Source organism: Hylobates moloch, unplaced genomic scaffold (genome assembly GCF_009828535.3).
Source record: "Hylobates moloch isolate HMO894 unplaced genomic scaffold, HMol_V3 SCAFFOLD_1, whole genome shotgun sequence".
Classification (NCBI taxonomy): domain Eukaryota; kingdom Metazoa; phylum Chordata; class Mammalia; order Primates; family Hylobatidae; genus Hylobates; species Hylobates moloch.
Genome location: NW_026652276.1, coordinates 205,808,321 through 205,820,594, shown reverse-complemented (window position 1 = coordinate 205,820,594; position 12,274 = coordinate 205,808,321). Strand labels below are relative to the sequence as shown.

Below are 12,274 nucleotides of genomic sequence, written 5' to 3'. Positions count from 1 at the left end.
TTGTGGTTTTATCTACCTTTGGTCTTTGATGATGGTGACCTACAGATGGGTTTTTGGTGTGGATGTCCTTTTTGTTGATGTTGATGCTATTCCTTTCTGTTTGTTAGTTTTCCTTCTTACAGTCAGGACCCTCAGCTGCAGGTCTGTTGGAGTTTGCTGCAGGTCAACTCCAGACCCTGTTTGCCAGGGTATCACCAGCGGAGGCTGCAGAACAGCAAATATTGCAGAACAGCAAATGTTGCTGCCTGATCCTTCCTCTGGAAGCTTTGTCTCAGAGGGGCACCCAGCTGTGTGAGGTGTCAGTCGGCCCCTACTGGGAGGTGTCTCCCAGTTAGTCTACTCAGGGGTCAGGGACCCACTTGAGGAGGCAATCTGTCCATTCTCAGATCTCAAACTCTGTGCTGGGAGAACCATTGCTCTCTTCAAAGCGGTCAGACAGGGATGTTTAAGTCTGCAGAAGTTTCTGCTGCCTTTTGTTCAGCTATGCCCTGCCCCCAGAGGTGGAATCTACAGAGGCAGGCAGCCCTCGTTGAGCTGCAGTGGGCTCCACCCAGTTCAAGCTTCCTAGCCCCTTTGTTTACCTAGTCAAGCCTCAGCAATGGCGGAAGCCCCTCCCCCAGCCTTGCTGCAGCCTCGCAGTTCGATGTCGGACTGCTGTGCCAGCAATGAGCAAGACTCTGTGGGTGTGGGACCTGATGAGCCAGGCATGGGATATAATCTCCTGGTGTGCAGTTTGCTAAGACCGTTGGAAAAGCACAGTATTATGGCAGGAGTGTCCCGATTTTCCAGGTACCGACTGTCTTGGCTTCCCTTGGCTAGGAAAGGGAATTCCCTGACCTCTTGCGCTTCCCCGGTGAGGCGATGCCCCATCCTGCTTCAGCTCACACTCCGTGGGCTGCACCCACTGTCCAACAAGTCCTAATGAGATGACCCCAGTACCTCAATTGGAAATGCAGAAATCACCCGTCTTCCGTGTGGCTCACGCTGGGAGCTGTAGAGTGGAGCTCTTCCTATTTGGCCATCTTGGAATGATCTCCATTACTTTTAGTCCAAGGAACTTACAGGACTTTAAGCGCTTTAAAGGCATTAAGAAAAGTTTGTAAATAACATACAAAGTGAAAAATGCTAAAATGCTGTATAGGAGAGTTTAGAGGAAGGTAGAATTACTTGTTTCTGAGAGAGAATCTGTGATAGATTATACCAGGAAGAAGAACACTAGACTTTGAAATTTAGATTAGGTCAGATATGTAGAGATGGGAAGCATGTTATTTATTTATAGCAGTGGCTCAAAATAAATAAAGAATATATGTGGAAAAGCACTATACTTATAAGAGGATCCATTTGTCTAAAATTGAATGGGAAGTATGTGGAAATAAAACAGGCAGAGTTGGTTGGGATGAGATCACTGAAGGGCCTTCAATGCAGTTTTTATATGTATATTCAAATATAAATCCATGTTTATGAATATAATAAGCTCATTTTAATTAAAAAAAAAACTGTGATTGTTGTTTCCATGCTGTTGAATATATGCCAGAGGAAGGGTTGTAACTTTTTACTGAATTGTGTGTAGCTACTGTTAAATTCAGAAAAATTTTTCTTGTGAATGCTGATGTCCAGCTTTTAGTCATTTATTCTTTTCAAAATTTTTCTTCATGATAAAAGAAATACATACATACTCAATCTTTTTAAAAAGTTTAGGTTCTACAGGAAAACAAAATAAATGGTCATCTGTACTCCAACATTTGCATTTGGTGTATAATATTTACTTTTGAAAACATTTTTAAGTGGAACAGAGAATAACAAGAGGTAGGTTTTTTTTCTACTTGGATAATTTAGAACTGATAAACTATTGGCTTCGCTACTTCTGTTTGTCTTCCTGTGTTAGTTTGATAAACAACTTTAAATCTTTGACTACAATCTTAAGTTTTCATTTAATCAGAATGTATTGGTTTGAGGTCACTTGAAAGCAGAGTGTATATTTCAGTTTGTAAAACTGAAAAAAAGTAACTCAGTTGTTATTTTTATTCCAGAAACATGTTCATTTTATTTTTTTAAACTGCATAAAAGGTTTTAGAGAGATATAAAATCTTCAGTAAGAAGAAAAATTTTCTCCCATTTAACTTGAAGAGTTGTGGTAATTTGACATTATCAGCATACACTCAGTTATGTTTGCAATCTCATGTGAAGAAAAAAACGCAGGAATTTGCAGAGCTACAATACCTGGTTAGGGCAAGAGATTTTTAGAAAAGGCAACATAAGGTCTTTCGTTTGATTCATAGACAGTTTGTTTTGGGAGGGCCTGCTTTGTGCCAAGTCCTGTAAATACAGAGCAGAATTAGAAATGACCACTATCTTCAATATGCTGTCAGTCCAATTATTAAATCTGAATAGAGGATTGTGGGAATTGACACCAGGCCCTTGTATGTGCAAAGCAAACTGTGGTAATGCAGAAGACTTCCACTTGATAGAGTTTTAAATTATTGAAGGAAGATGACCAAAAGCCCAGACATTTTGGTGTATCTTAAGGTTTTGTTGTTAAAATTAAGAGAGTAAGACAATAAAATATATATATATGCAGCAAGGCAAAACTCTTTGAGTATTTCTGTTTTAGTATTTGGAAAATAAGAAAACGAAATTTAAAGAATGAGAGAGGAAGGGATAAATGGAGAATGGCTTCTTACTACTGTTACAAACCTAAGTAGAAAGAAAATACCTTTGTTCTTATTAGTATATTAACAGAAATTTCTTATTATGTCCATGCCCTGTATTTGTATGCACATATATTAGTTTTGTAATATGTGGAGTTTTTGCACTGTCATGCCTTTCTCAATGTAGTTTCTCAACTTTGAGATTTAGTTTCATTTAAATTCCATCCTTATTACTATTGGAACATCTGAGTTTCACTAAATAAAACTTTCTTAGTGATTTAGCATTTTCCTAGTCCATGAAGTGGGACGTTATAGTCATCTGTGGCTATATTGTAGCTGTAGATGTTGAAGATGTTTTAGAGGAAGTGGTAGTCTAAATAATGTATTCGGTAAGTATTAAGTTTAGGTTAACCAGTTTTCTACTTTATAGAGGTAATTTTTATTCTAAACATAATAATATAAATAAGGATTTATATGACATTCCAAATTATAGATATTTTGGTGATTGATTCAAAAACTTTTTTTTTCCTATGTAGGACACCATTGCAGTGGCTAGATTTATTGTTTTTTTAGCTTCTTCATCTACAAGCAGAGATGGTAAACCTTGCATATTTTTGAAAGCATTTGAAGACCTCAAATCAACTGTTTATGTAAGTATGCAGCTTTTATTCTCTAATTATATTGCAGATTTAATGAGCTAAAGTGATGGGATTGAAAGTATTTCTGTAAATCTGCAGATAAACTACTTGGTCTCACTAAATTATTTTAATTGAATATTTTAAGTTTAAAAAATAAAAGTTTTTTTCCTTGGTTTTATTTTTAGAATGACAAGATAGAAAAGGGAATTCCTTTATATTTAACAAATACTTATTAATGAAACTTATAAAACTGCACAGACATTCTAGACTGGATCTTCTTTGTAATAATACCATCAGGCATTTTGTTCTACTTGATTTCACTTTAAATTAATCAACTACCCCTCTTTAGGTAAAACTGATTTTTTCCTTCTCCTGTTTTATTCGTTGTGAAGATGGCCTTCCTCTCCTTTCCTCTTTTAATACCCTATCTTCCACACACACACACTTGAAAACTGCCTTTTTAGTCAAGGCTATTAGGTAGAATTGAGCTGAGCCAAGAGCCTGCAGGCCAACATCTGCCTGTTTTTTTCTAGTATGCACAAAGGTACTATAAGCAGTGGCGGTGGCTCTGCTTGATATTAAAATTAATTAGGCTGGAGATGGGTAAAATTTGCAGTTAGAGTGATCACTGAAACACTTCCTTATTTTTTTTTTTCTTCCTGAAAACATTTAGGGTTCTATGCAGGAAAAATTTTGAATATCAGCTCTGATTTTCCACTTCTATTGGACTGATAGAAGTTTGCATTCTTTTACATTCTATCCTGAGAACTGAATATTGCTGTGCTTCAGATTTAATCTGTAAGAACACTAATATTTTAATAAAGTACATTTTCATTCGACCTTATATCTTTGCCTTTTTTTTAAGTTTCTGTAGCTTAGACAACTTTGCACATTTCACTCTTAATTTGTAAGCCATAACTTTATGTCATCCTAGTGAATTTGAATATTTTACAAGTAAGTGTGTACTTTTACTACAACTAAAAGCATGTAATCACATTGGAGGTTATCTGTATACAAATAAGTTCTTTCTTTTTTTCCTTCAGGTTTATGTCAAATCTGTAAGAGATTTTTCTACAGAATCAATGTCTTTGGTAAGATGATATTCAGTTTAATTTAGAATATTACACCCATACCTGTATATGCCACACACACATAGATACATGTGTATGTATATTCAGTCCACTTTTCCACTTTGTAGTCTGATATTGATATAGTATCAATACACTGGAGAAACATAATCTTTACTTTTTTATAGCTGATAATGTTATATTGGAGTTATATATTTTACCTAGTAATCAATATCTGAATATTCTGTTGTCTGGAATATCTGCTGATATTTTGTGTAAGCTATACATACACAAGAAAAATAAAATAAGTTTTTACCATATGAAGATCCTTAAATTTTTGTTTTAAACCATAGGCAAATTCATTTCTTTTTACATTAGCTTGTATTTAACCAGACAATTATGTGCTGAATTATATAATTGAACAAATTATATAATTTTAAGTAGTTTTCTTATACTTATGATACATTTCTCTTTTTTTAACCATTTTTTCCCACTATTTTATAGCATAGATATAGCTATAGCTTCCTCATAGCAATAGGAAGATACCCATTCCCATTTTTACAGATAGTCTACTTGTAGCTGAGTGAAACTGGAAAGATGGTATTAATAATTTATTGGTATAGTTTAATATGATGTTTATGTTCTACTTATGTTTTTGAACCTTTAGTTTTAAATGGACAGAATTCAGGAACTGTTTCTAGTTGACAATGACTGTAGGACACAGATACTAAATTCTGAGTATTAGTATAATTAGTATTTTTGGGGGGACTGTTACCAATGAAAGAACTGATGTACTTTTTACAAAATGTGAGTTAGCTCTGGTATTAATATTTCCCAAAATTGTTATAGATTGTTTAATTTAAAATATTTGATATATCTGTGAACCTGTAAATAAGGCGGGAATAAATGAAAAAGCCTCTGAACTTTGCAAAAATGTTTTTTCACAAAGCCTAGGTATTATAAGTTAAATCGGGTGTAGATCTATTTCACTTTATTTTCCTAACTCATCAAAAGATGCTCATTTGGCACATTTCTACATTTTTAAACTGAGCATGGATCTTGCAGTTGATATCAAGAAAACGGAGTTATTGTTTTTGAGTTTCTTGTTTTCCTGAAAAAGTGTATTTTTTCGAGAATATAGTATTAAAAGTGTAGTCTATGAGGACCAGGGTATTTTTAGAATTTCTGTTTTTCAGTGGTAGAAAGTTTGCTTTTCAAGTGACTCAGGGTAATCATCTGATCTTGTATTGTCTTCAGGATTTAAAAGCTTTCCTAGCCCACTTATGTGATCTGAAGGCCCAATATAAACTATCCCTTATATTTTTATTCAACCTAATCTTGTCATTACCTTTGACTAGTACTCTCCAGCCATCCAAACCTCCTGGATTTTCAAATATACTGAATGTGTTTTCTCTGCTTGGAACACTGTTGCTTATCTCATTCCCAACTTCTGTACTTCATTTAATTAGTTCTTTCTTTAAATATCTTTTCAAATAGACCTTCTAAGACATCTCTCCGCTTTTATGGTTTGTTCTTACATTGGTGCAGGGGCTATTTGTGTTTTGTTCACACTTATTTTGAGTGCCCTGTATAGTACATGGCCCATCAATGAATGAATGAAGGCAGGACAGAAATAAAGGAATGAATGAATCGAATTATGCTGCTAGGTGTCTTTCTCTCTTCAGGCTTTTATTGTCTGCTATGCTTGATTTTTGTCCACTAGTTAACTTTCTGCGTATGCTGTAAATTGCATTTCATTTAACCCAGTGCTCACATTTTCTTGACTGATTGATTCCATAATGGGCAGCCCCTTAAGCTGTCAAAAAAAAAATTGTTCATGTCTGTGTGAAATGTGGATCAAGTGATGTACTTAATGATAATGCTATCAAGTTATCTTTAGTATATCATGAGCCCATGGTTTTCTTATGCACATGTGCCTATGCTGTGCAATACTGAGCAACTAGCTGTGTGTGGCTATTAAAAATTCAGTTCATGATTTGCTCTAGTCATATTTAAATTCCTGAATAGCCACAATATTGATATAGAATATTTTCATTATCACAGAAGCTTCTCTTGGATAGTACTGTTCTAGATTATTTAGTGAGCAATAAAAATCCTCAACAAGTATTTTCATAAGTAATAGTTTTATTAACCTAGGAGTTGTTAGGATGTCATAAATATTATATGCCTATTGCTTTAGATATTAGCCATGTGCCTTTTGCACCAGCAGTGTAAAACTATTTTCAGATCCCGATTACATAATGCTAGTATGTGCTATCATTTCTCCTTGTTACTTGTCCTTCAAAATTTAGATTTTGTTGCCACCTTCAGAAAGCCTTTGCTTACCATTCTCCTAAGCTAACTACACTATTTCTCCCGCTAACACATTTGTTCACACTGATTTGGATGTCCCTCTACAGTCCTTTTTTATGGAATACAATACTTTATTGTGTCAGCAAGGGAGGCAAATTGGCTACTAAGATAGGGCTTATTGGGAATCATGTAAATTTAATTATCTTTTTCAAGTGTGAGCTTACTCAAGGGTACATTAACCAAACTTATAAGAATATTAACCCAACTCATTAGAGAATGATTAAGAAGCAAAAATACCAATTTATGAATTTATAATGAGGATTATATCTTAGCTGTTGTACACATAAATACTTGCTGATTTACATGGAAAGCCAAACAAGAAGTTGTTTATTGGTAATGAATTAACAAATGGCAGTTACTTGGTTGATTATAATGGTTAGTGTCATAGAGTTTTGCTGGCCTTTCCCATTCAACTCTCCATGAGATGTTAAGATAGAATATTGAGTGTATCTAAGCACATGTTTTCTCCCTACTGTTCAGTATGCTTCTCTTCCATTATTTCTCTTTCCATTCCATTATTCCATCATTCTTTTTTTAATCATTGATGAGCTAGCTTTCTTTATATTGAAGTTTGATTAGATTAGCAAATTCTACCCTTTTGTTTAAACTGAGAAGCCTCCTTGGAAAAACTAATGTTTTAATTTGAGTTTTAAAATTTTAACTCTCAGAGTGATAGGTGTTCTTATTTCCATTTGATGTTGGTGCCACCTATATAAAGCCCTTTAAGGCTTTATTTAGTATCACTGTTAATATGCAAACATATCCTTGTAAACCACTTTCTCTTTTCTTTTCCACCTTATTCACAGTTATTTCAAAAAATAATCTTTTGGTTCTCTTATTATTATAGAACAAAAGAAGCTCGCTACCTCATGTGTTATAAGCCAATACTGTGAAATCAAATTTTTGAGAAAAGAAAAGCTGAAAGTCAATACCTAAGGAGACACGAGCTGAGCTCAAATATGTCTCCCTGTGCTGTCTTTAAGGCAGTAATTTTATTAGAAAAGTTTTAGAGAGTAGATACTGGGATTAGTGTCATTAGTTGGATGAAAGGGGAAGTTTGGAAAGTCCTTGGGCATGCATAGTTATTTCTTCACATTAATGCATGGGTTGCATGTACAAATTGAGGTGGAGTTAGTATGATGAATGTGATGGAAATTCATACTGTGATGTCAGCAAACTTGTTCTCAAATTCCAGTCAGCCATCTTGGTTTCAACTGATTTCAGATAGTTTTTTCCTGCTCTCACAATCAGTAGGAGTTTCAGTAGTATCTCAGCAAGTTGTTTCTTTTCTTATCTGATACTCTGCAAGCTCAAGAATTTTTGTTAGTTGCTGATTTCAACTTCTCAATAAGTTTTCATTTCTTATCTACTATACTGTAAGCCCAAGAATTTAGGCATTGTTAGTTTTAATTCTTTGGGGTAGGGTTTCATTATTAGCATTTTAAATCTTTTTATACCATTTATGACTCAAAACCTGGATTGAGTTATGAGTCAAAATTTAGGCCTACGGAAAATCTCTATAATAGCATGGGGGTAAGGGGAAGAGAGAAATTGTACCACAAGTTTCAAAGTGATATTAGTTAAAAAATAGAACCAAAATCTCTTAAATTGCATTTTTTAGAATTTGCTCTCTGTTAACAATTTGTTTTATTGTCCCGCAGCTACAGTTTCTTGACCAAAAAACCTAGGGATATACTAACTTAAAGATAGCTAGGTTGATTTAATTACTAGAAGATTCCTTGAGAGTGTCCTTAAAAAAAAAAAGTTTTCTAAACTTACAAGAGATGTAACTTGTATTGTTAAGACTAGTAGTCTAGTTGCCTTTTCAGGGCTTCTAAAAATATCTCATTATGCCTAGTCATTTACCTTTAATAAAACTCTCTTTTCTTAGACCTTTTACGTTGAAGTTGTACATATTTTAAAAAAGTATTTCTTGTTTTGTGTTATTGCTTCGGTTTTGACATGTATTGCTGTTTTTCACTACAGATGCTCCTTCATTTACAATGAAGTTACATCCAGTATACTCATCATAAGTCAAAAATTTCATAAATACAAAATGCATTAAATTGCCTAATAGACCCATTCTAAAGTCAGAAGATTGTAAGTTGAACCATCATAAGTCAGGGACTATATGTATATACTGTTTGCTATGTTTTTATTGAAGAAGTATAATGTTTTAATTAGATTATAGGTTATGCCTTTATGAGCTAGTGTACAAATTGTACCATTTATAAACAAAGTTCTAAGGAAAACTAGTTGGATAAGCTAAGCTGTGTGCATTGCCTTATTTCAGGTTATAACTTCTTTTAGACATTTAAAAGGATAAAATACAGTTACATGGATTTGCTGCTAATATGATTAAAACATGATTCTACAATGTAAATACTTTCTATAAATGTATTCACTGTCTTCTCTTTCTTTAGGTTCCAGCAACAAATTATATATATACACCCCTGAATCAACTTAAGGGTGGTACAATTGTCAATGTCTATGGTGTTGTGAAGTTCTTTAAGCCCCCATATCTAAGCAAAGGAACTGGTAGGTATTAAAACTGGTGGAGTGTTTTGGAGTAGAAATGCATTATTGATTTAGGAACATAGTTCCATCAGTACCCTAAGTCCTAGAATAGAAGCTCAGTTCTGACCTGTAATTGCCAAACAACACTGATGCATATTCTTTGGCTAGTTTAATTTGTAAAATAAACATGATCTTTAGATTCTAGAGTCTAGTTAAAGACAGTAAGGATAAAGAATGAAGCAAAGGATGCCAACCAGCAATGTGAAACCATATGAAAATATAAAATTCACTGGGAAAGGTAAATATATAAACAAATGCAGAATACTGCAATTCTGTAACATTGATGCATAAATCACGTTTAATTCTGGTATAGAAGTTGAAAGGCAAATATATAAAAGGTATAACTATAGAAATATGTTAATGGATACATAGTATAAAAAGATGCAAATTATGACATCAGTAACATGAAGTGTGGTGGGGGGTATAAGTAAAGGTCTAGAGTTTTTGTATGCAATTAAAGTTAAATTGTCAGGTTAAAGTAGAGTGCTATAAATATAAGGTACTTTATGTAAACCCCATGGTAACCACAAAGAAAATACCTATAAAAGAAATACAAAAGAAAATGAGAAGGGAATCAAAGCATGTCATTACAAAAAAAATGAAACACAAAGGAAGATAGCAAGAGAAGAAAATAGGGAATTGAGTGTCACAAGACAGATAGAAAACAATGAATTAAATGGCAATCGTAAGACCTTCCTAATGAATAACTACTATTATTATAAATGAATTAAATTCCATAATAAAAAATCATAGAGTAGTTGAGTGCATTAAAAAAATGAGATACAACTATATGCTGTCTACAAAAACTCACTTTAGATTTAAGGACACACATAGGCTAAATGAAAGTGAAGGAATGGAGAAAGGTATTTCTTGCAAATGGTAACCAAAAGAGGAGAAGTGGCCATACATACATCAGACAAAAGAGACTTTAAGTCAAAAACTGTCACAACAGGCAGTTTTTAGATATCATATAATGATAAAAGGGTTAATTCACCAAGAAAATATAACAATTATGTATGCTGCTAACATCAGAGTGATTAATCCATGAAGCAGACATTTCAGAAGTGAAGGGAGAAATAGACTGCAACACAATTATAGTAGGAGGTTTCATTTCACCACTTCCAGTAATGGGAGAGACCATCCAGACAGAGATCAATAAGGAAACAGAAAACTTGAACAACACTGTAGACCAAATGGACCTAACAGACATGTACAGAATATTCTACCCAGCTAGAGCAGAGTATACATTTTTCTCAAGTGCAGATGGAACATTCTCCAGTATAGATAACTTGTTAGGTCACAAAACAAGTGAATAAATTTAAGATAGCAAGTATCTTTTCTGACTTCAATAAAATCAAACTAGAAATCAATAGCAGGAGGAAAATTGTCAAATTTAGAAATGTGTGGATGTTAAACAATACACTTGTTGAACAATTAAGGAATCTCCATGCTGTTTTTTATAGTGGTTGTACTAGTTTACATTAAAAAATGTATGCACCTTGATGATAAATACAGTATTGCTAAAAAATGCTAAGGATAAGTTGAGCCTTCAGTGAGTTATCATCGTTTTGCTGGTGGAGATGATTGATTGGTCAGGATGGTGTTTTCTGAAGACTGGTGTGGCTGTGACAGTTTATTAAAATAAGACAATACTGAAGTTTCTCATATCAGTTGAGTCTTCCTTTTACAAAAGATTTCTTTGTAACATGAGATGCTGTTTGATAGCATTTTATTCACAGTAGAACTTCTTTAAAAATTTTAGTCAGTCCTTGTCAATCCTGCTGCTGCATTATCAACTAAGTTTATGGAATATTCTAAGTCTTTTGTTGTCATATCAAAAATATTCATAACACCTTTACCAGGTGTTATGGTAAAATCTTAAGATTACTTCTTAAGAAACTACTTTCTTCCCTCATCCATAAGAAGCAACTCTTCATCTGTTGAAGTTTTATTATGAGATTGCACCAATTCAGTCACACCTTCAGGCTCCATTTATAATTCTATTTTTCTTACTGTTTCCACCACATCTGCAGTGACTTAACTCCACCGAAGTCTTGAACCCCTCAAAGTCATCTGTGAGGGTTGGAATTAACTTTTTCCAAACCCCTGCTGATGTTGGATTTTGACCCCACATGAATCATGCATGTTCTTGATGTCATCTAGAATAAATACTTTCCAGGTTTTTAATTTACTTTGCCCCAGTCCATCAGAAGGATTGCTATCTGTGGTGGGTATAGCCTTATAAAAGGTATTTTTTTTAAATAAAGACACTTAAAAGTAAAAATTATTACTTGATTTGTGGGCTGCAGAATGGATATTGTATTAGCAGGCATGGAAATAACATTGATCTTGAACATCTCCATCAGAGCTCTTGTGTGACTGGGTGCACTGTCAATGAGCAGTAATATTTTGAAAAGAATCTTTTTTGCTGGGCAGTACGTCTCAACATTGGGCTTAAAGTATTCAGAAAGCCATGCTGTGAGCAATGTCATCCAGGCTTTGTTGTTTCATTAAAGAGCACAGGCAGAGTTGGTTTTGCCTAATTTTGAAAGGCCCTAGGATTTTGAGAATAAGTGAGTATTGGCTTCAACTGAAAGTCATCAACTGCATTAGACTCTCACAAGAGCGTGAACCTGTTTTTTGAAGCTTTGAAGGCAGGCATTGACTTCTCCATAGTTGTGAAGGTCCTAAATGGCACCTTGTTCCAAGAGAAGACTGTTTTGTTTACATTGAAAATGTGTTGGTTTGTGTAGCCACCTTCGTTGATGATCTTAGTTAGGTCTTCTGATAACTTGCTCCAGGTTCTTCATCAGCACTTGCTACTTGATGCTTCACCTTGTACTTTATGTTATGAAGATGGCTTCTTTTCTGAAATGCCATGAACCAATGTGATAGCTTCAGATTTATCTTCTCTAGCCTTCCCACCTCTCTTGGCCTTTAAAGAATTGAAGAGAGTTAGGGCCTCATTCTA

The 12,274-nt window shown here is 34.1% G+C and overlaps 1 protein-coding gene across 5 annotated transcripts in view; it reads left to right on the top strand.

Moving 5' to 3' along the window:
* POT1 (protection of telomeres 1) overlaps positions 1-12,274 on the top strand; it is a 103,464-nt gene that overhangs the window by 29,039 nt on the left and 62,151 nt on the right. For 3 of the 5 annotated variants that reach the window (XM_032761615.2, XM_032761618.2, XM_032761614.2), the window contains exons 4-6: positions 3,185-3,298; positions 4,330-4,377; positions 9,150-9,264. In XM_032761615.2, the coding sequence (XP_032617506.1) occupies positions 4,369-4,377; positions 9,150-9,264 (124 nt within the window). In that variant the 5' untranslated portion in view covers positions 3,185-3,298; positions 4,330-4,368. Of the gene's footprint in view, positions 1-3,184; positions 3,299-4,329; positions 4,378-8,822; positions 8,827-9,149; positions 9,265-12,274 lie in introns of those variants that run through there. The other 2 variants (XM_032761616.2, XM_032761620.2) reach the window with 2 other exon arrangements.